We start from the raw sequence: 24,471 nt of genomic DNA, 5'->3' as shown, positions 1-24,471 counted from the left end.
AGATATTTTTCTAGATAAAAGATATATTGTTTTTCAGAGTTAGGTTTTTAATCTGCTTGGAGTTGATTTTTGTGGATGGTGTGAGGTAATGGTACAATTTCATTTATTTTTTCATTTGTCGCAGACTCAACTGAAAAATTTATCCTTAATATTGTGCCACTTATATCTTGGCACTATTGTTCACATATATTTCTAAGCTCTCCATGCTTTTTCATTTGTCTATTTGTGTTTCTGCACCATTACCTCACAGTCGTAATTACTATTGCTTTATGCAAAGTCTTGCTATCTGGTAGAGCAAGTCTTTCCTCCTAAGTTCTTGGTTCTTCACATTTTTATGTGAATATTAGAAGCAGGTTTCAAGATTCATGAAAAATAACCTTTTGGGATTTTGACTGGAATTGCATTGAAGCTCTAAAGCAATTTGGAATGAGTTGACATCTTTAAAGTATTGAATCTTTCAATGCATGTACATGGTGTGCATACCCCTTCTTTAACTGCCCTCAGTAAAGTTTTATAATTTTCTCTATAGAGTTCTAACAGTTTTTGTTAGATTTGTTCTGAGGTACATCTTTTTTTTTTTTTTGCTATTGCATGTATCGTTTAAAAACAGGGGAGTTCCCTGGCGGTCCAGTGGTTAGAACTCCACGCTTCCATTGCAGGGGGCACAGGTTTGATCCCTGGTCAGGGAACTAAGATCCTGCATGCTGCATGGCACGGCCAAAACACCCCCAGATTATTTGGAAAGTTAGAAGTATATCCACTAAAAAATTATTCACAATGTGAAAGTTGAGAGTTATGTTTTATACGGCGGGAACTTTTAGTACTTCAAGCCTGGGAGGCAGCATCTCAAGTAACTGTGAGAGAAGTGCTCTGAGGAGGTGAGGTGAGGAGCCAGGACATATAGGAGTTTTGCAACAAAGGGCAGGTGGTCTGAACATCAAAAGATTATTGTTAATTAAAGAAAACCAGATATGTCAACTTAAGGAATTTAGAGCTTTTCTATATATGGGAAGATGCAAGAGTCTGGGCTCACTGAAATCATTCCTTTGAGATGCATCTCAGCTATCTGGGACCAGTATCTTGTGTTTTCATAACCTGAGTTTCCTCAGGGCTCACCAGCTCACCATAGGCTGTGGCTGCAAAGGTGGTGGCTGCAGTGGCTGGTGACTGTGACATCCTTTGTTTACTGATATGGCAGGACATATTCCACTTCTCAGGTACATATTTTTATCTTTCTTTTGTATATTGTCTTTGTATCTGCAACATTCTAACTTTCACTTCTTTTAGTTGCCATACCATATAGCACAGGACCTACAGTGCAATGTTGATAGAAATGGAAATGGCATTTTTGTCTGATCTTAAAGGGGAAACTTTTACTATTTCGTCATTAAGTGTATTGTTTGCTGTAGGTTTTTTTGAGATGCCTTTTTTCTGTGTTCCAGTTGCCTTTTGCTGTAGGGACATAGACACTACCTCTGGATGGAAGGGAGTGTCAGTCACATTTTAAGAGTATGTGAGAAGAGAGATATTGCTATAGCCATTATGTCTGATTATGGATTTGTCTATTTCTCTTGGTATTTCTGCCAGGTTTTTTGTTCTGTTTTATGTATTTTGAGGCTGTATGATTAGGTGCCTAATTTTTTTTTTTTTGATTGCACCTCGCGGCATTCGGGATCTTAGTTTCTCGACCAGAGATAGAACCCGTGCCCCTTGCAGTGGAATTGCAGAGCCCTAACCACTGGACCGCCAGGGAATTCCCATAGGTGCCTAAAATTTTAAATTAGTTAAATCTTACTGGTGAATTATAGTGTTTAATTGTGCACCATGGAACTCCTCTGTTTCAGTTCTTTTAGTGTTCCCCTGGAATTCAAAACAGGCATATCTAACTTATCAAATTATAAAGTTGATTAATTAATGCATTGATTAATCAGCAGGGGAATTAGCACAAATAATTTAGCCCGTGGTTACCAGAAACTAGAAGTCAGTACTGTCTTTATTTTGAATTGTATATGGAAATAGGGGCAACTGATTCTCTTCAACACCTAAGAACCTCTAAAGTTGTAATATCACCAGCTGTGTGATTGTTGAGTCAGTTGTACACTGTTAACCAGAATGTTGTTGACTGAAAAAAAATGTGCAACGTAAAAGTTGAGAATTATGTTTTATTTTGAGAACAAAACAAGGACTTAAGCCCAGGAGACAGTCTCTCAGATAGCTCAGGTGGCTCGGAGGGACTGCTCTAAAGAGGTGAGGGAAGGGCCAGCATATACAGGAGTTTTTGCAAAAAAGACCTGGTAGTTGGAACTTCAAAAGATTACTGTTAGTTAAAGAAAGCCAGATAGTATCTCAAGCTAATGAATTTAGTGCTTTTCTATGTATGGGAAGATGCAAGAGTCTGGGCTCATTGAAATTATTCCTTTGATGTGACCTTAGCTATCTGGGACCAGTATCCTCTTCCTTTCCATCCTGAGTCTCCTCAGGGTGCACCATGGGGGTGACTGCAGTGACTGAGGGCTTGGCAGTGGGCAGCCCATTTGTCTCCATCCTGAGTTCCCTCAGAGCTCACTTTCAGGGGGGCTGTAGTGGCTATCAAGCCATCAGGCTGCAACATCCTTTGTTTACTGCTATGGCAGGCCCAAACATTTTTCATTTACAATGTTGATGAATAAAAGGGAAGGTCCTGGATCTATTATCTTGCTTATGTTTCTTGAGCAAATTTCCTAATAAAGAAATTCTGTAACTTTTTTGCAGATGACACGTAGTATTTAAAAATCTTTCAAAAGGGGCTTCCCTGGTGGCGCAGTGGTTGAGAGTGCGCCTGCCGATGCAGGGGACACGGGTTCGTGCCCTGGTCCAGGAAGATCCCACATGCCGCGGAGCGGCTGGGCCTGTGAGCCATGGCTGCTGAGCCTGCGCGTCCGGAGCCTGTGTTCTGCAACGGGAGAGGCCACAACAGTGAGAGGCCCGCGTACCGCAAAAAAAAAAAAAAAAAAAAAAAACTTTCAAAAGATATCTGAGTTGCACGCTTAGTGTCTTTTTAGTGGAAAAAGAAATGTTGGACTCATCTTGATAGCTATGGAGTATTATATTAGTTAAAAAGTTCTTAAAAGTTATCATATGAGCTTATGAAGGGTTTTTTTTGTTTGTTTATGGAAGACTAGGTGTTACATTTTGTCTCTTTTTCAGTGTGTTCTGAATAATATTTCTCTTAACAATCAGAAAATAATTCAGGAGCTCAGAGCTCGGTAAACCTAATTCAAGTACAAGCTACATTGTTTAACCTTGGTAGATATTTAATTATTCTAGGCCTTTAAAGCAAACAAAGTAACTCCAAAGTAATGTGGCCAGTATACACAACTTTTTGAAAGTGTCACCAACTGTGTGACACATCAATGGGATATAGACCTTTGCCTTTGTCCAGAAAAGTGCATATATGCATAGATAACAGAAGTTTGCACACTTTTTCAATGGCCTTCTGAATCTCATTCATAAACTATATTTATATAGTTTATAAGCGATAAACACCCATCCTCAACTCACCAACCTGGCTAGGGGTCTCCACCTAAGAGAGGTGCTTGTTCAGAGCTTTCTTTTAGGGAAATAGTCTACTAATGTGGGCAAGGTCAAGATTTCCATTTCTATCCAGCCTCCACACCACCACCATGATTATGGATATCACTTCCTACCTAACTATTTTTTGATCACATGGAGAAAGTCATGATGTGTTCTGGATTCTGGAAAATATAGTCATTGCAAGGAAAGGAACTCAGAATGATTTGCTTACTGATGCGGAGTGAATGTCACCATTTTTATATATGAAAGAAAATGTTATTGGAGTACTAACCAAATATTCTTTCTTTTTTTATTGAAGCTGTTTCCTCTGCCTCTCCTCTACATTGGAAACCACATAAGTGGATTATCAAGCACAAGTAAATTAAGGTAGAGTGCAGGATAATGGTTGATGGGAGTCTTCACTCATTTGCTTTTAGTGTCACAAAGACCAGCTTTGATTTTTCAAGATATTGCTTGGGCTACATATAGAAGACAATAATATTCCATAATTTAAGAAAATAAGGTAGAGTTTTGAATTTAATTTGATAATGCTTTAGAAATGTTAAAAAGCTGATATATTTTTCTTTATGTTCAAGTCTGAAGATAGAATGTGAATCTATAGAAATCAAGATAGAGAAGGTTTGATTTATTCAGGAAGATTCATTTATACGAATATGGTTCTGTGTAACTTTTGGTTTCATCACAGTTTTATAAAAGCAGGAATAGGGCTTCCCTGGTGGCGCAGTGGTTGAGAGTCCGCCTGCTGATGCAGGGGACACGGGTTCGTGCCCCGGTCCGGGAAGATCCCACATGCCGCGGAGCGGCTGGGCCCGTGAGCCATGGCTGCTGAGCCTGCGCGTCCCGGAGCCTGTGCTCCGCAACGGGAGAGGCCACAACAGTGAGAGGCCCGCGTACTGAAAAAAATAAAAAATGAAAAATAGTCCACGTCAAAAAAATCTTTCTTTAAAAAAAAAAAAAAAAAGCAGGAATATTCTGTCAGATTTGGTGTAGGTCAGCCTTGGTACAAGGAAAAATAAATGACAGACGTTATTTTCACGTATGTGATATATACTTCTGAAATCTGCATTTGCATTTATTTTATGGTCCTTTGACTACTCTGTTAAAAGTCACTGCAAAAATGAAAATAGAAGTGTACAAAGACCAAGTCATCCTATAAATTGGAAAACGTGGTGTGAAATATGTAGACTAATGAACACACATTAGGGTGACAAACCTTATGAAAAAGATGTGAATAATGGGAAAATAAAGTCTGACCAAAGGGTGACAGAAATGGAAGGAAACCTGTTTGTATAGGGAGAGAAAAAAAGTGGCAGGTAGGAGGTAGACCAGAAGGAGAAAGTACATATAAAACTGAGAAATGTGAAATTAGGCCTGTTGTCTTTCACTCTTGTTTGGAAAGCACAGATTGTGGTTGTTGTGAAAAACAAAATGTCCAATACTGTTTTTAGTTACATATTTTAGTTGTTTTGTTGTTTCCTTCTGGGATTAGGACAGTCAATTTTCCTTAATTGTCTTAAATTTGTATTAAAACTCCCTGTGGTAGGTGCTATTGCTGTGTTGCTACATATCCTCTTGCCCTGTCTCTGAGCCCACCTGCAGCGTGGGGATGCCTTCAGTTACCCCCATAGCTGTCCAGCCGCACTGGGGGTCTCTGCCTCGCAGATGAGGCCTTCTTGTTTTAGTGATCTTACAAACATCTTTATTACAAGTGTTCTTCAACACTTCTCTACATGCATAGCAGAAGAGGTAAGATGAAGGCTTTCAGCAAGTGAGACTGAGGAGGAAGGAAGGAAGATTGCTTATACGTGGTGTCATGTAGTATGTTTCTCTCTCTCCCCTATTTTCCATAAACTGGTAGTTGGTCCTAGAGGCTTAATCAGATTCAGATTCAATTTTTCAGGCAACATCAGTTTATTGGTGATGTTGGGTTCCTTCTACTGCATCACCTCATGGGATACATAATGTTTTATCCCACCTTTAATGATATTTAATGGATCAGTTCCACTTTTAATGATTTTAAGGGGTCAGTCTTGTCCCTTTATTAGAATGTTTCCCATCAATTTTTCCCCTAATGGTTTTAGCCTCTTGATGATCATTGTCTAGATCCATTATTTCATTTCAAATTGAAAAATGATGATTTTCTAACTATATCACCCCTTCTACATTAATTGTCTAAACTCCCTCAATAAATACAAACTTTCATTCACCATATCATGCAGGAAAGGCAGGATAAAGCTTTATTTATAAATGTTCAGAGTAATAAATTAGTGTCCTGTCACCTTCAATAGTGAGTTGTTGTTTATTGTTTGTTTTGTTTTTTACCATCATTATTAACTCATGCATTTTCATTTATTTGAAACAAGTCCCTCATGAGATATGCATTTTGCAAATATTTTCTCTCAGTCTATGGCTTGTCTTTGCATTCTCTTAACACTGTCTTTCAGAGCAGAAGTTTTAATTTTAATGAAGTTCCACCATCATTTTTTTCTTTCACAGATTGTGCTTTTGGTGTTGTATCTAAAAACTCATTGCCAAACCCAAGGCCATCTAGATTTTCTCCTACATTATCTTCCAGAAGTTTATGTTTTACATTTAGGTATATAATCCATTTTGAACTTAATTTTTGTGAAAGGTATAAGGCCTGTGTCTAGATTCAGGTTTTTTTACGTGTAGATGTCCAGTTGTTTGAGCACCATTTGTTGAAAAGGCTAGTCTATCTCCATTGAATTGTATTTGCTCCTTCGTCAAAGATTAGTTGACTGTATTTGTGTGGGTATATTTCTGGGCTCTCTATTCTGTTCCATTATTCTATTTGTTTCATTTACTTAATGTTTTAATTCATTATATAAATACTTCTTTTGATGTTCAAATTATATCATCTCAGGTCAGTGGGAGCCTCTTTGAGTTGACTCCTATGTTCTAGAGCCCCAGTAGTCTTTGATTACTTCCTTGCTTCCTGGTACATGATGTCCCAGATTTATTTGGACTTTTCCTGCCATTTCTCCAAGGATCCCCTGGTTATTTTTAGTGTGAGGTTGAGGCCATAGTCTGGGTGCTGGATATATTTAGAAGAAAGGGCTAACACAGTATCCTGATGAATAACATGTAGGGTATGAGAAAAAGACCAGGATGCCTTCATGGTTTTTGGCCTGATGAAGTGGAAGAACAGAATTGCTATTGATTAGGTCTATACCTAGGAGTAGGATTGCTGGGGGTATGGCCATTCTGTGTTTAACATTTTGAGGAACTGCCAAGCTGTTTTCCAAAGTGGCTGTGCCATTTTCCTTTCCCACCAGCAGTGTACGAGGGTTACAATTTCTGTACATTCTTGCCAAATTTGTTATTGTCTATCTTTTTGATTATAGCTATCGTAGTGGTTGTGATGTCGTATCTTATTGTGGTTCTGATTTGCATTTCCCTGATGATTAATGATATTGACCATCTTTTTATGTGCTTATCGGTCATTTATATAACTTCTTTGGAGTAATGTCTATTCAAGTCCTTTGCGCATTTTTTAACAGGGTTATTTATCTTTTAATTATTGAGTTTTAAGTCTTCAGGTATTCTAGATACAGGTCCTTTATTATATATATGATTGCAAAATTTTCTCCTATTCTGTGGATTGTCTTTTTACTCTCTTGATGGTGTACGTTGAAGCACAAAAGTTCTAAGTTTTTAAAAATTCAATTAATAATTAAGGTAAAATATACATAACATAAAACTCACCATTTTAACTATTTTTAAGTGGACAGTTAAGTGTCATTAAGTATATTCACCATCTTGAGCGACCATCACCACTATCTATTTCCAGAAATTTTTCATCATCCCAAACAGAAATTCTGTACCCATTAAACCGAATGCCCCATTCCCCCATCCCTCTGGCCCCGGTAAGCTCTATTTTGCTTGCTATGTCTATGAATTTGCCTATTCTAGATATTTCATACAAATGGAATCATACAATATTTGTCCTTTTATGTCCAGTTTATTTCAGTTAGCATAATGTTTTTGTTTCATCCATGTTGTAGCATGTATCAGAATTTCATTCCTTAGTAAGACTGTATAGTATTCTATTGTATATATCTATCACATGTTGTTTATCTATTTATAAAAGTTTTACATTTTGGGGAAGTCTGATATATTTATATTTGTTATTGTTGCTTGTGCTTTTGGTATTGTGTCTAAGAGAATTTTGCCTGACCCAGGGTCATGAAGATATAATCCTATTCTTTCATCTAAGAGTTTTATAGTTTTGGCTCCTACATTTAGGTCTTTGATATATTTTTACATAATTTTTTCTATATAGTGTGAGGTAGGGGTCCAAAATCATGCTTTTGCATGTGAATGTTGAGTTGTTTCAGCATTACTTATTGAAAAGACTGTTCTTTCCCCATTGTATTGTCTTGGCACCCTTGTTGAAAATTAATTGACCGTAATTGGAAAGATTTATTTCTTGATTCTCAATCTTATTGCTTTGATTAAATGTTTATCTTTAAACTAGTACTAGATAATACTGATAATTGTAGCTTTGTAGTGAGTTTTGAAATTGGGTCCACCAACTTTGTTCTTCTTTTTCAAGATTGTTTTGGCTTTCTGGTTTTCTTGCATTTCCACATTGATTATAGAATTAGTTTGTCAATTTCTGGGGGAAAAAAAGCCAGCTGAAATTTTGATAGGACTGTGTTGAATCTATAGATTTATTTGGGAAGTATTTCCATTTTAACAACATTAAACCTCTGATCCATAACATGGAGTATCTTTCCGTTTAATCTTCTTTCACCTTTTAACAATATTTTGTAGTTTGTAGTGTATTACAATTCTTACACTGGTTTTGTTACGTTATTCCTAAGGATTTTGTTCTTTTTGATGCTATCATAAATGGAATTGTTAATTTCCTTTTTGGATTGCTCATTGCTAGTGTATGGAAGTACAGTTGATTTTTGTATATTCATTTTGTTTCCTGCACACTTACTTCATTTGTTCTAATAATATTTTTTAATGGATTTCTAGGATTTTCTCTGTATATATCATCTGAAAATAGAGACAACTTTCTTTTCTTTTTTCCAAACTGTATACTTTTTTTTTTTTTGGCCTAATTGTCCCATCTAGAACCTAAACTACCATGCGGAATAGATGTAGTGGTGAGAGTGGTCTTATTCCTGATCTTAGGGGGAGGAACATTCAGCTTTTTACCATTAAGTATCCTTGTCTGCTTTTATTTTTTTATTATTTTTTTCTTCTTGGCTATGCTGCATGGCTTATGGGATCTTAGTTCCCCGACCAGGGATTGAACTCAGGCCCTCGGCACTGAGAGCGCAGAGTCCTAACCACTGTACTGCCAGGGAATTCCCCTTATCTGCTTTTAAAAGGCATCATCTAAAAATACTTTTTGAATTTAATGGAAAATAATAAGACTTTTTTTTTTTTTTGTCTTGCTTTGAAAAAGGCAGTTCAGACCAGTCTCATAAGACATTTTTAAGTGAAGTTCCTGAAAATTCTTTCTGCACTGCTCTCTGGTTGTAGTGTGAAACCCCTCCTCAGGTCTGGTCAGGAGGAGCTGCCCATCCCACCCCCCAGACGCTGTGGTTCTGGCTTTCCTTTCTTTGGTCACCATCTTCTCAGGGTCACATTGGAAGCAGATGGAGGTGGGTTTTTCCAGCCCTGGCAGTCTGTGGCTGTGCATTGAACTGTGTCCTGGAATCTCTGGGTTTTGAGAGTGGGTGAAAGGTTCATAAGTATTTTTGAAAGGCAGTGAATGTGGTCTCATTACATAAAGTTTTAGGGAAAAATTACCCATAATTTTATCCTCTAACATACTATTTTAAATACTCACTTTCAGTCTTTTTCCATATACGGAATGTATTTTATTACAGTTGTAGACTGTACATAGTTTTGTCACCTCCTTGATTTATTTAACATTCGTTTTCGAAGAGTGGTAAAGTTTTATATTATAGAATTAATGTATAATGTTCCCTCAAGTGGATTTATCATAATTTATTTAATCATTGCCTTGTCTGATATTCAGGTGGTTTCTGATGTTTTCCCCAAAGACATTACTGCAATGAACATGTTTGTGCACACGATTTTTTTTCTTTCCTTTGGGTTATTATCTTAGGGTAAGTTTCCCAGCAAGAAGTAATTAGGTCCTAGGTTAGGACCGTTTAATGACTGTCCATACATAGTCCCAACTTGATTTGTCAAAGGCTATATTGGTTCACACTGCATATAATCTTTTAGCACAAACTTTGTAGTAGTTGGATAGTATGATGTTTTGAATTGCTAGTAAGTAAAAGTGGCATGAAATTATTGAATCTCCATTTCTTTTTATTATTTAATATGACTTATTAGTAGCATGTGTGATAATTAAGGTTAATTCCTTATATTTAATTTGGAAAATTAATGGGCTTAATTAAAAATGTAAGGCATTAAAAAAGTACCTGGTGTCTGATGATATTATACTTGAATCTTTTCCTGACAGCTTGCCGATGTTCACCGTGCTCAGGAAATTTACCATTCCACTTACTTTACTCCTGGAAACCATCATACTCGGGTGATTTTTGTTTTTCTTCTTTTCCTCTGGTGTCCTCTCCCCACACCCCCACATTATTTTTACCTAGCAAATTCTCAACATCTAGTCATCTTTTCAAATAGTTGATTTGAAGTGCTAGTAGCAATAACTTAAGGGCAAATGGTTTGTTCACTTAAAAGCAGTCTCCTATTTCCATGATTCCCTAAGAATGTAATGAGTGTTTTTTAAAAACAATTATAATTTTACATTAGATAAATAAAATGTGTGTGTGGTCAAAAATTATAAAAAAAAAAAACCCAACAACCCCAAAACAGATGTAAATCTGTTTCCTGAGCCAGATGGAATATACACTGATTTTGGAATGTAGAGGAAAAGTTGTCCACGTATATAGTATAGAATAGGAGTAGCAGAAAATCAGGGAGATTCATTCTGATGCAGTAATTATGGTGTAACATCAGAATAAATTAATTTTTATAATGTTGGTTTAAAAATTTCTCATAAAGATACTCAGGCTGACATCTAAAAAGGTGATTCTTGATTTTGCTGTGGAGACAATTTAATGATGAAATTTGGATGATGGCCCAATGTTTTAAGTTTTACTATTGAATTTTATCTTAATCTTTGGATGCTTGATAAAAGTACATACCAACTAGACCCACCAGCAGGAGCTCTTCTGCATTTTGTCCCAGCGTCTTTCTAGTGAGAACAGAGAAATACATTTGTAATTAGATTAAGACAACTACTTAAGAAATAAAGTAAATTTGGTCTGATTTCCTAATCCATTTAAGGTACCTTTAGTACTCTTTTTACATAAAGCACTGTCCGTTAGATTTTAGCTATAAAACTGTTAACAATGTCTATTTGCAGTTTATTTAAAAATATAATCTATATTTTTTCCTCTCCTCCTCCTTTCCTTATCTATCTATCCATCTATCCATCTGTCTGCCTGCCTATCTATCCATCCACTATTTATTTATTACAGGAAACAGTATTCCTTGAACATCATTGTCAGTGTCTTTGCCATCATTCTTGGTGCTTTCATAGCAGCTGGGTAAGACTTTGGACTATTTCTGCTCAATAACTCCTTTGTGTCTTTGACAATAGGCCTGGCCCCCTCCTCATTTTTCATTTTCCATCTGGCTGCAGTTGAATTGAGCAGCCAAGAGACAAATCTGTTGATGTTAGTGGAATCCCCATGTGTTCCTGTGAAAGTCAAACTGGGTTCCAAGTTGGCCAGAACATTTCTGAGAAATATATAGAGTGAGCATTACAAGGTATTAATACAGCTTTTCTTCATAAAAGGAGTAAACTGTATACTTTTATTACTGAATGTTTGTCTTCAATATAAAAATTTTACAAAGAATTTTGAAAAGTTCTTAGGCATTTGACTAAGAAGAATAACAGATTTATAAAGCCCTTGTAAGCTGATTTGTTTTATCATCCTGTGATGCCTTATTGGTCAATATTTCCAAGGATGGAATACGCTCATTAAATGTTTGGGACATGAGCCAATACCAGTGCATGACTACTATCTTATTCATTAATATACCTGACCAGGAATAAGGACTCCAAGTTTGCATTTGAAAGCAGGCGCTCGGACTCCTTTTATAGCATAGTGGTTAAAGCATGTGTGCAGTTACCTTCCTTGGTTTGAAACTTAACTTCTGTCAGCTATTTCTTAGCCTCTCTGTGCCTCAGTTTCCTCATTTATAAAGTATAAAGGATACAGTTGGCCCTGTGTGTCCAAGCCTTCTGCATCTGTGGATTCAACCAACCATGGATCGAAAATATATATTTTTTAAATACCAGAAGATTCTCCAAAGCAAAACTTGGATTTGCTGTGCACTGGCAACTACTTACATAGCATTTACATTGTATTAGGTGTTATAAGTAATCTAGAGATGATTCAAAGTATATGGGAGGATGTATGTAGGTTATATGCAGACGCTGCACACCATTTTATATAAGGGACTTGAGCATCCGTAGATTTGGGTACCTGCATGTAGAGGGCGTGGGGGTGTGGGGTACTGGAACTAGTCCCCCGTGGATATGGAGGGACGACTGTAATAGAAAAGAAAAACCTATGTGAATGAAAGGAAGAAAGAAAAAGTTGGAGGAATTTCAGTTAAACTAGTTTCATTAACTCATTTAGAAACAAGAGTTCTGGATCATTAATTGCAAATTAAATAAGGTGTGGGCTACAGAGCCAGGATGTCTGGAACCCTATTCTGGTCTCCTCACTTACTGGCTCTATAACCAAGGACAAGCTATTTAACCTCTCTGTGCCCCAGTTATTTTGACCGTGAAGTGCAGATTAGAATATCATCCACCTAATAGCATCACTATGAGAATTAAATGAGATAATAGTAAACCAGGATTTACACTAGTTCGTGGTCAAGTTCAACAAAAACATGCTGAAGCATTTACTATATGCCAGGCATCATTCTATGTGCTGAGGAGTCCAGCAGTTAACAAGACCGAGAACAATCCTTGCCTTCATGGAGCTTTCATTCAGGTTGGTGGAAACAGATAATAAGCAAAAGAAATTGATTAAAGATATAGCATGCCAGCTGGTGACAGATATTAGCAATAATAATGGTGTTTATTATTGTTATAAATGTGTTTAGTCCCTTGCCTAGACCAGGGTTTATTATTTGCCTTTTTTATCTGTAACTTCCTCTTCTCCAATTCTAGCTGTGGCTGAGCTCATCCCCCTTAAAGCTGGCCTGTTTGGTTTCAGTGCTGTGTTTCATGCCTGATATGGTGCTGGTACAGACATTAAGCAGCTACACTTAGAGCCTGTTTTGATCATGAAGACTTTTGTTCAAACAAAACGTATGCGTGAAGTAGCTAAAAAAGGGAGGTACTCTGTTAAAAGTGCCTTCCTCCCACAGGGCTGAGGTCTCCCCAGGGACACCTCTCTCTTCTAGGTTTCTTGGAGCTCAGTTTGAAAACCACTAACTTAGAACCAGTTGAAGACTTGTACAAAAATTGGTTTATAAAAATGTAAGTCTTTGATGAGGTGTGGCACGTCAGACCCTGTGTGTATGAAAGCACATCTCCAGAAGCAGTTAGTAGGAATTCAGCTCATAGGTGATACTCTAGTGAGCTGAAAGGGTAAGTAGTGTTTCCCAAAACATCTGACTTTTACCCAAGAGCCAGCTTGGAATAGTAATTCTCGGCTTTCCCCTTCCTCAGCACCCACAGAATGGAAAATATCCCTGTGGGTAACAAGCACAGTTCTTAGCTGCAGCCCAGCTGTCACCGCACCCTTCTCTGCTCTCACTCAAATTAACTCATCAAAGGCAGGTAACAGATGAGCCAGTTTAGGCAGCTGTAACAAATAGCCCCTACATCGTGGTTGTTTAACGTACCAGGTATATTCTGCTCACACTCCAGATGCATACTAACATCAGTGAATGCTGTGGGAGTGCTCTGCCCATTGTAGCTACTTAGGGACCCAGGGGGATGGAACCTCTGCCTTAAAGGGGGTTTCCTTGCTCATCCAGAAGGGAAGAAGGCATGTGAGGAATTGTCTGCTGGCTCTCCAAGCTTTCCCCCGGAAGTGACGTGTTACTTCTTCTTACATTGTATTTGCCAAAGCAAGTCACATGGCCAGGAAAAGTTGAAATATAACGTCTGCGAACAGCCCTAAATGACAATTGCACAGGTTGACCATGAATCTGCTCCCATTTATAACACAAGTAAATTCTTATCAAACGTCTGTGCTTTCACTACTGGCCTAAACAAATGATGTTGGGAATTCCTGGCCCCCTCAAGTAGGAGACCTGAAAACTCCAAGAATTCCCCTTAGGCTCCCTGAGGAAGTGAGTAACACTTCCTTTCCATTCCTCTGGATGGAAAGGTACCTCACTTTTTTGCTCATTCATCTCTTTGCCATCTTAGGGAATGGCAGACACTTCTTAACACTGAGCGGAATGTGGGTAGGAAAGATCTGGAAAACCCTTATTTTCAGAGATTCTATTGTGATTGAGCCAGAGAATTATGATTTATGATGATCTAAAATTAATTTATATTCTCACAAATATATTTGTAGGTAAATAATGGCAGTGGAAGCCTCAAGCAAAATCTGGTTTAATTTGCATTCAGATTTTGATGCAATTTTTACCTATTTCCTTCTCTTTGGTTAGAAATAATCTTATTTTGATACTGAAGGGGATAAGGATATGCCACTCCAATATATGCCACTTTGGCATAAACATTATTTTGAGTTGAAGGCAATTGAGAATCAATAGATGTGGGAAGAGTTCTCTGCCCTCCCTTTTCTGCCTAAAAGTAGACCATAAATTTGCCTTTGTGAAGGTGTCCCTTGGTCCTGTACTTGAAATAGGAAAGCAATTCTTATCACCAGAGACAGAGAGTAAGCATCTAGATGAATCTGCATAAACAAACCTTATTAAAATAACCCTTATCTTCCATTAGTTTCCCCTATGTATTTCCTAGTCCCTTTCCCACAATTTATTTGTTCCTTAACACCCAAACCCTCTTTTTTGTTAAAATGGTATCTAAGCCCCAGAGTCTGACCACTTCTTTGAGTTTCATTTCTTTTCTGTGAACTCCTGTGCATGTAAAATATTTAAAACAATTTGTATTTTTTTCCCCCGTTATTCTGTCTGTTGTCAGTTAAATTCACAGGCCCCCAGACACTGACCCAAAGAGGGTAAAGGAAACCTTCTTGACAATATATACTTATGAATTTGGACATGGGTGTGGTACTGTTTGCAAGATCAAGTGCAGGTGAATGCATCACATCTGGGCTTAGCTGTTGTTCACTCTCTCCTCCCTTTGCCATATTCCCCCCAAACATTTTTATACTAGTGTTATTTATTTAAAATGGAAATTGAAGAGAAGATGCTTCAAAGAATGGGAAGAAAGGGGCCTTAGAGGAGTTGCAGAGAAGGAATGGATCCCTGCCTTGCCTTTTTGATGGACAGGCTAGTGGGGGTGCTAGTGGATGACGTGAGTGGGGACCAGATGGAGGTGTCAGTTCCTCATTTGACCCCTTTACCATGTCACTGCTCAGCTGTCCCCAGAGGGCTGTACTCTGGGGAAGGCCCTATTTACTACAATAAGCCACAGGTGGGTTGAACAAATCATTCCTCTTTACCAGTTAGCAAAAGAATGGCTTTGCAGTCAAAGGAAGATGGTTAATGTCCCTCTGGTTTTAAGCGGTTGTGATTAAGTTTAAGCCTCCTGAAGGCCTGGTTTTGTTTTTGTCTGGGGACAGGGCAGAAGAATTAACCATTCATCACCATACAGGGGGAAAATATGCCAGAGAAAAGGTAGTTACTAGCATCACAAATGGATTTGATTAGGAAAGATGAAACAGAGAGTGTCTGAGGCCAAGTTGTGAGTTTCTGAATAATCATACTCCTCTGTGTTCTCCCTCCCAGTTCTGACCTTGCTTTTAACTTGGAAGGCTATATTTTTGTATTCCTGAATGATATCTTCACAGCAGCGAATGGTGTTTATACCAAACAGAAAATGGACCCAAAGGTACCAGATCTTCACTCCTTTAGCTTTTAGGCTTTGTCATCTGGCCACTGAAATTACATGAAAAAATGAACTTGTAAAGATGACATGTAATTTAATTTACATGTTATGATCTACAACATGATCATAACATGTAACATGATCATGTAAATTATGATCTAATTTCTTTTTAATTATCTTGTCTGCATAGGTTCTTGTTACTCCTTGTCTTGCAAAGTTTGGGTGAAAATTAGGTAGGAAGGGAAAAATGGGCACTATTTTAGATGCAAAGTCAGAATACTATATAGAAAGGGGATTATTTTGAAAGGCAAATTAAAATTAGAAGAAGTTTTTTTACCATCATCATCAGTGACCAATGTGAAGTCAGGAGTATTCTGAAAGCAGCTGTAGTTTGAGAGTCTGGAGATGTGGGTTACAGATTCAAGTTTTGCTGCTGACTGGTTATTGTGACCTGGAACCTTCACTTCTCCAAACCTCAGTTTCCTCATCTGTGGAATGAGATGATTGGAATGGATAATTTATAAGGTCCTGTCACGAGGGGCGGGTGGGCGTATGAGCTTCCCTTCCTTGTGGCTGCCCTCAGGTCAGAGCTCCCAGCCCTCACCACGCCCGCCCCCCTCCCCAGGCTGTGCAGGAAGCTCTGGAGGATGGGCCAGGCACATGTTTCTTTGTTCCAAGTTCTTTGTGTTGAGTGAGGGTGTTCCCTCTGATGGACAGGCTTATTCCTATGAGCTGTTTTTTATCTGCGCTGTATTTTTCTGCACTACCATTTGGTTTCTAATGGTGGCAGTTTTACAAAACTGGTTTTGCTGTCTTTTGAGAATCACAGTGTGTCACCCTGTATGGAAAGTGGCGGATGTAGCCTCTAATGAAAATTAAATTTATGCAAGCTTGGAAAACAAGATACCTGGTGTTTTAACCCTGCTGTTCCTTAATGGAAAGAGCAGATGTTTTGAAGGAGTTCTATTTATATTAATATTGTTAATGCTGTTTACTTTGTTCCACATTTCCCATTTTGAATAGCATGCTTTTAAAAAAAGAACAATTAGAATGTCAGAGATGGATGGAACCTCGGAGTCCATCCATCTCCATCCACTTTATCTGTCATTTTTTGGATAAAGCAAATTTTTTTTTTGGAAATCACGGTACACTTGAAATGAAGCATTTTACATCAGAAATTTGCTGAAAATATTCCAATACAGAGCTGGTCAGAATGCATGTTCTAACTCTGCGTAAGTACGTGGTTGTATAATTAGCTTCAGGGGAAAATAAAATAAATAAAATAAATGGCTCCAGGAAGTCTGATGCTCCATATTTCTGAAATTGAGTGGAGTTTTCTTGGTTTTTGCAGGAGTTAGGGAAATATGGAGTGCTTTTCTACAATGCCTGCTTCATGATTATCCCAACTCTTATCATTAGTGTCTCTACCGGAGACCTTCGACAGGTGAGCTGATGACAGTCATTCATTCTTACTTAGCAGTGTTTAAAATTTTAATATTTAACCTGTGGTACTTACTGAAATAAAAAGTGTATAAAGGTAACTAGGATTTCCGAAAGCAAGATGTTTGGTACGCCCAGTAATACCTTTGACACTTTCCTTTTCTCGGCATTTATCTTTAGAACTGTGGGGAGTAGCAGGAAGTAGTCAAAAAAACTCTGGTCTTGAAGCTTTTTGCAAAACAACAACAAAAATCTGAGTTTGAGTCTCCCTTTCCCCTTTGTTGGCATGGGGATCCTGAGAAAGCTAGTTAACTTTGAAGGGGATTTTGATAGTTTTAAAAAATGGATTTACTTATTTATTACCCTTGTTATGGACATTTGGAAAAATACACACAAAATAGAATAATTGAATGAACTCTCATGTACCTATCACACAACTTCAACACTTTTTGGCATTTCACCCTTCTTATTTCATCTATCCTCATCTGCTCTCACTTTCCCCCCGCCCCCGGAATATTTTAAAGTAAATCCCAGACATCATGGCATTTGCCTCTAAATATTCCAGGATCTACATTTGAATTTTGAGAAGGTTTTGTTCTTTTGGTATTTGCCCTGTTCACCTTATCTGCTGTACACCTGTCAGAGACAAATAAAATGATAAGTTAGTAGAAGGATGGGAGGCCCAGTTGGGAGGTGGGTTATCTCTTAGGAAGAGTGAATATTCACCCCATAACATCCGCATGGCTACCTTGAAATGTGCGGGCTCAGAAAGTTACCAGACAAACCACTTTAAGTTCATGTGAGAAACGAGGTATGCTGGGCAAAATCCTGGTCTAGTGTGGCCTCTGGCCTCTCCCACAGACGTCCCCCTCCACACCATGGGCTGGGCATTAACCTTCATTAACCCTGTTGTTGTTGCTGGGCCGGGGGTGGGGTTCACAGTCCCCCACCGTCGCCCCCACCCCAGCGGCAGACGTTGACAGCATTTCTGTATTTAACAGTCAGCATGGTTGTGTGGTGCACACGGGTTGAGCGTCAATCCCATTTGTCACCTTTTAGGGTTTGAATGACTTTAAAAGCTTTCAGATTCCGGGGACTCCTGGGGTGAATGTCAGGGCTTGTTGTTCTTTCTCAGAACTATACTTTCTCCCTTGTACAGTTCCTTTCTCAGAACAAGAGAAAGGTTGACGGCTTAGCAGCAATGTCCCCAGGGGTAAACATCCATTTCCATATGTTTATATTGAAAACTACCAAGAAACCCCAGTTTTGATTAAAGGGGTCTCAGTGTGTGAACCTGGGCCTCACTGTTAGTTCAGAATATTGGAAGTTAAAGCAAGCACCCCGTATACCTCTAGCAATGATGAACAGGGCAGAATATCTAAAAGCACATTATTTATTTTTCAGCTACCATCAATTAAACCAATTTAGTGTCAGCAGTATTACATAAACAAGGTGAAATTATGAGTCCTCAACGTCCTACCGGCTTGTCTCTTTTCATTATCATAAAAATGAGTTTTTCTTTTGAGTCTCTGGAGTTTATCTGTTCTGAGATTCTGGTACTTTATAGCCTTTCAGATATATATTTATTTCTAGAAATAGAAATCTAGAAACTTCTAGGAACTCTTAGAACACCTGATTGAAACTAAAAGCACATTTCCCTATGGGAACAATGTTATAAATGGCGTAGTGACCAGAAACTGAATTTTAGGTACCTTTTGAAAATAGACTACATGTATTATGTTAATAATTTATAACAGCATTTCAATAGGAATATGTATTTCCACATTTAAATCGTTGACTTACAAACTTATAGCATGGTGCTTTCAGAAGTTGCCACCTGCTTGTAATGATTACCATGCAGAATTATTATACTTTCTCAAGTAATAGTAAAAATAGCTAATAATTATTGAGGAATTATTCTATCAGACGTTGTTTGAAGTATTCTACATGAACTGTCTCATTGCATTCCCACAGTAGCTTGAGGAGAAGGTACTATTATTATCCTCATTTTATAGACAAGGAATCTAGGGCACAGTGTTTAAAAAACTTTCCAAAGACAGTAAGTGATAGATCCAGGAGGCTGTCTGGCTCTAGAAACACATCATCTGCTGTAATCTCAATTTAAAAAAAAAATTTTATTTATTTATTTTTGGCTGCATTGGGTCTTTGTTGCTGCGCACAGGCTTTCTCTAGTTGCGGTGAGCGGGGGCTATTCTTCCTTGCAGTGTGCAGGCTTCTCATTGCGGTGGCTTCTCTTGTTGCGGAGCACTGGCTCTTGGCTCATGGGCTTCAGTAGCTGTGGCACAGAGGCTTCAGTAGTTGTGGCTCACAGGCTCCAGAGCACAGGCTCAGTAGTTGTGGTGCACGGGCTTAGTTGCTCTGTGGCATGTGGGATCTTCCCGGACCAGGGCTCGAACCTGTGTCCCCTGCATTGTCAGGCAGATTCCCAACCACTGCACCACCAGGGAAGCCCCTCAATTTTTTAATTTGTATCAGTATATGAAAAGTGTTTCTTTCCTTCACATATGATAAAAACTATAACCTATCACTTATAGCTTAGAAAGTATAAGAGGCCTAACATTTACCTTAACTTATTCAATCTTGGTGTTCTAGGAGAATATTATGCTCCTATTCTGCCTTTCGATGCTGGAATATCTCAGTATTTACCCATCTAGCCTCTTCCATTTGATCAGTCTCTTAAGATTTCAAACAGAAGTTACTATAGTTACCTGAGAGCCCCAGCAATGATAACTATTCACTGAAATTTCAGATGGATCAGAGCTAAATATATGGATTTAATTTAAAAGTTTATAAGAAAAATTATAATCAGAAAAATATATTTATTTTCTGTAAGAGACTGTAAGAGAAGGCTTTCTATAAGATGACAAAGATACGAAAACCATAAAGTTAAAAATTTGGCTCTAATTTAAAATTATTATATGATAAGAGATGCCAAAAGAGATAACACTGTAATCAGTAATTTTTAAAACTCTGTAGGAAAAAATAGTAAGATTTTTCACTACTAATGTTGTTTTGCTCTGTGTTCATTGAATCACTATGAATTTCTTCCAGTTGGTCACTTTTAACCATGGCTGAATCCATTTTAGACTGTGAACCAAATACAAAAAAGTAGTGAACTTACATAATTAGGTGTGTTAGTCTGCAATATAAAATTGCATTTTATTTGCCAAGTTTGGTTTGATTGTATTGAAAGTTAATTGAGGAATTCGAGTGAAAGGTTAACTTCTCTTGTTAATGGAAGGAGTACTTTGATGAGTCATTATTCCCGGTTGACTGTAGGGGGTCAGAGATTGTGTTAAGACTCGTGTGTGTGACTCACTGTACTGGGGGTTCACTCTTGGACCTTGGACTTACACAGTCATCGACTTAACACAGTCAGCAGATCTGGTAATAGCACCTTGATTCTATCTGTGATTGACAAAGTCAGTAATGCCAGCTCCTCTTGTTAACAAATTAGGCCCCTGGAAAATAGTGGGTGAACTTTCTTTAGTTATTTGAATCATTGCAATAAGTTCAAGGTACATTTAGTGTGTTGCAGTTGATGAATAGGGGTAAATAATAGGACTTTTTTCTGATTAAAAAACACATTAATGAAAAATGAAAAAGATTCACACTCCAACATATCTTCATAGCAATAGTGAGTCTAAAGGAGGAAGTACTTAATATTGTTACTCATCTTTATTTTCTATGTTTTCAAATAAATGTCATGCCACATGACTTTTTAAAATGCCACCAGCAGAGCCTCATGATTATTAAAGAAACAAAATAAAACTAAAATCTATCAAAATTTAGGCTGGCAATGAATCCAAGTATTTTTATGAAAATTACTACATAGCTCTCAATGGTTTATGTGGTATCAAGAATATATAGTTTTTGTATACTGTTTTCATAAATATTCCCAGTTCTTTGAGTAAATAAGTGTTTTCCTACCTTTGGTTTGAAGTTTGGGGCATATGCTTTTCTCTTATTCACAATCTTATTTAATTTTTCAGACACAGAATGTTTTCCATAAGTTTCTGTTTGGTTTTGATCTTTGACTCTCTTGGTATAAACTGTCCTGGATGTTTTATGACCCTTTGATCAGCTTGGGGCTTGCCAGTAAGACAGATTTATATTTATTATATTTTTTTATTTCACAAGTAAGTGTTAAAAAGAAAGTTTTATTATGAAAACTTTCAAACCTGTTCAGAAGGAAAGAGAATAGTATAACAAATCCCATGTACCCATCAACCATGTTTGGCAGTTATCAACATTTAATGTGTATTTTTTCATAAGATGTGGTCAGAGTGTTACTAATGAAACAGTGACAGTAAAGTGTAATCAGAGAAGAGAATTCCATTTTAATTGGTTTAAAAATTTGAACTATAAACTTAAGAAAGATTTAAATAGTTTTAAATCTACAAAGTTACTAAAACTTGGCTAACAAAGTATTGCTTAATAGAAAGTGAATAGAATTTATATTTAATCATGTTATTCAGCATGTACTTACATATAGTCTTGAGTCACCGTAAAGTCATTTTTGGATGCAGGCAAGGGACAAATCATGAATAAAATACTCCTTTTTATTGTTACCTGAAAAGGGTTTTTATTTTCTCACTTAAGAGCAGAAGCTGTCTTAAACTTCTCTGTCTACCAGCTCCTCTACCCCAATTACTTGATTGCTTTGTAAATAGCACACAATAGTTTATTTGTTCATGATACTTCCTAAGCATTTGCAAATTCTTTTTTTTTTTTTTTTTTTTTTTGGCTGCTCTTAGTTCCCCAACCAGGGATGGAACTGGGCCCTGGCAGTGAAAGCTCTGTGTCCTAACCACTGGACCGCCAGGGAATTCCCATTTTTTTTTCCTCTTGTGCAAATTCTTGAAAACAGTTTATGAACTTTAAGTTTTCTTAGTCTTGCCAGAATTATTAAATTTATAATAAGCTTTCTTTTAATATTATTTATTAAAAACACAACGCTGATCTTATGACTACAAATTAGTAAAGATTTAACGATAGCCATAGCAATAATAGCTGTCATTTTGCTCTTGCCACCTGTAAGTTTCTAAACAATTTCATTAAATCCTCACATTGACCTTCTGAGGAAGTTTTTAAAAAAATAATCCCCATTTGTAAAATGAGCCTGAGGTTCAGGGAGGAAAAATAATTAGCCCAATGCCACACAGCTAGTATTACCCAGGATTTTTGAAACTGTATTTTCTGTTTGCGAAACTGGAATTTGTACTAGAGTGTACACACTGGTAAAACCAGTATTATTAATCTAACCATTAGTTTTCTTTCTTTTTGATAATAGGCTACTGAATTCAACCAATGGAAGAATGTTCTATTTATCATACAGTTTCTTCTTTCCTGTTTTTTGGGGTAAGAAGCCATAGATAAGAAGAAGCTTTGGTCTGTGGTATCTCTTAACAAGTCAAATCAAAATATACATTCCGTCTGCTCTGTCAAAATCCCTTTTTGCTTCTCCAACTTCTACTGAAAAGTAGCACTGCAGCAGAGGAGTGGATTGGGACCCATGCTAAATGTGACCTCCAAAATATGATGTTGCATATTGATTTCTGAAAGTTAGTTTGAAATAAAATCAGCAGCCCTATCAAATTCAAATGTGTTTTTTGTCTTTGTCACAATGTCCCAAGGTTCCCAAGGTTCTCACCTCACATAAATATTTGGAAATAACCATTTTCTGTAGTGTTGTACCTGTTATATTCAGGGTGTTTTCTGAGGAGAGATGCCCAGGCCATTATATTGCCCAATAATTTTAGGCTTTTGTTCTTAAAATTTCCCTTAGGTATAGCTTCCTGTTGAGTGGCCATGCAGTTTGTCTTTTTATATGTTCCCCAAACTTGTAAAGTCCTTTTCATAAATAGATAATACATACAACTAGTAAATAATACAAAAGCTGCAAAAGGATGCATAGGGAACATAAGCCACCTTCCCTTCTTCCCTGCCTTGTGACACTGCAGTTTTCCTCTCCAGAAGCAACTGCTGTTTGGAGTATCCTTCCTGGACTGGGCTCCATGTATACACAAGCACCTGTGTCTTATCCCATAAGAAAGAGTCTTTGAATGACTGTCTTGGAATTACTTGTCAAAAGATTTTTCCTGTGAAGAAAGATGAATTCCCCCTTATTTTTTTACATTACTAGTACTGTAATTTTCATTGTGTGTAAATGAACTAAGACAATTCATGAGTCTTTGATCAACACTCTTCAATTCTTAAACTTGATCTTAGTTGCAGTAACGTAATCACATCAGTAAAAGTATTTTTATGTATATCCTCAAGTTCAGTAATTCTCTCTTTAGCTGTGTCTGATTTAATGTTTAACCTGTTTCTTGGAGATTTTTTTTAAATTTATTTTTTATTGAGGTATAGCTGATGTACAGTATTATGTGTTTCAGGTATACCACATAGTGATTCACAGTTTTTAAAGGTTATATTCCATTTAGAGTTATTATAAAATATTGATTATATGCCCTGTGTTGTACTGTATATCCTTGTACCTTACTTATTTTATACATAGTACTTTGTACCTCTTAATCCCCTACCCCTATCTTGCCCCTCCCTGCTGGAGTTTTTGATTTTAACAATTTTTACTTTATTTGTAAAAGTTCCACAGTTTGTTTTCAAACTTGTCTGTTCATTCTTAACATTCTTTTGTGGGTCATCTTTGAGACTGTACCTTTTATTTCTTTAGATATTACACACATAGCTATTCTGTATTCTGCATCTGATGATTCCAATATCTGCATTTCTTGAGAATCTGAATATGTCGTTGGTTGACTAAATATGTAGTTTGTGAGTATCATTATGGTTTGCTTTCTTGTGTATTTGGTGACCTGTGAGCATATTATTTAATCTTAATCAGTCCTGTGGACCGAAAATAGGAATTTGAGAAACTTCCCTGCAGGGACAAATTGTTTTCAGTCTAGTTGGTAGCCAGGTGTGCCCCTGACCTGGACCACTCTGGCCTTTTTGAGGGTCTGGCCTCAGTGGGCTAGTGTCCCTTCTCACTTGGGGTTTGGCCCAGGGCTCAGTTTACAGACAGTGCTGTTTTGCAATGGCCTCTGCCCTGAAGCACCCTGATCCTGTACCTATTGTCCGCTGCTCTGATGCCTGCCTGGCTCAAATGCCCTTATCACTCTGTACCCAGTTTCTCTCTTTTCCAAAGGAGGGATATTAGGCAATCTCTTGTGCCTCTTTCAAAACCAGTAGTCTCTCAAATAATGTGTTCTTTCAGGCATTGGTTGTTTGGCAGTGGGTGAGTACTAAGTGCTGTCAGTACTTAGGCAGCCATTGTTGGAGGCCTAAGTGTAGTAAGATATTTGTAGTTTTCCCAGTTGTTGACTGAGAACATGTAACTTTGAAAAAAATCTACTAAGCTGTGTTTGTGAGTTACC

At 37.4% G+C, this 24,471-nt stretch overlaps 1 protein-coding gene across 1 annotated transcript in view; it reads left to right on the top strand.

The window, feature by feature from the left end:
• The window catches only part of SLC35D2 (solute carrier family 35 member D2), a 53,791-nt gene that overhangs the window by 21,390 nt on the left and 7,930 nt on the right, over positions 1-24,471 (top strand). The window contains exons 4-9 of the mRNA XM_082657280.1: positions 3,872-3,939; positions 10,049-10,120; positions 11,082-11,150; positions 15,514-15,616; positions 16,965-17,057; positions 22,368-22,435. Of these exons, the coding sequence (XP_082513406.1) occupies positions 3,872-3,939; positions 10,049-10,120; positions 11,082-11,150; positions 15,514-15,616; positions 16,965-17,057; positions 22,368-22,435 (473 nt within the window). The remainder of the gene's footprint in view (positions 1-3,871; positions 3,940-10,048; positions 10,121-11,081; positions 11,151-15,513; positions 15,617-16,964; positions 17,058-22,367; positions 22,436-24,471) is intronic.

Source organism: Grampus griseus (assembly GCF_964374135.1).
Source record: "Grampus griseus genome assembly, chromosome: 6".
NCBI lineage: Eukaryota > Metazoa > Chordata > Mammalia > Artiodactyla > Delphinidae > Grampus > Grampus griseus.
Note: the sequence above shows the minus strand (reverse complement) of the source record. Positions and strands in the feature narration are given on the sequence as shown.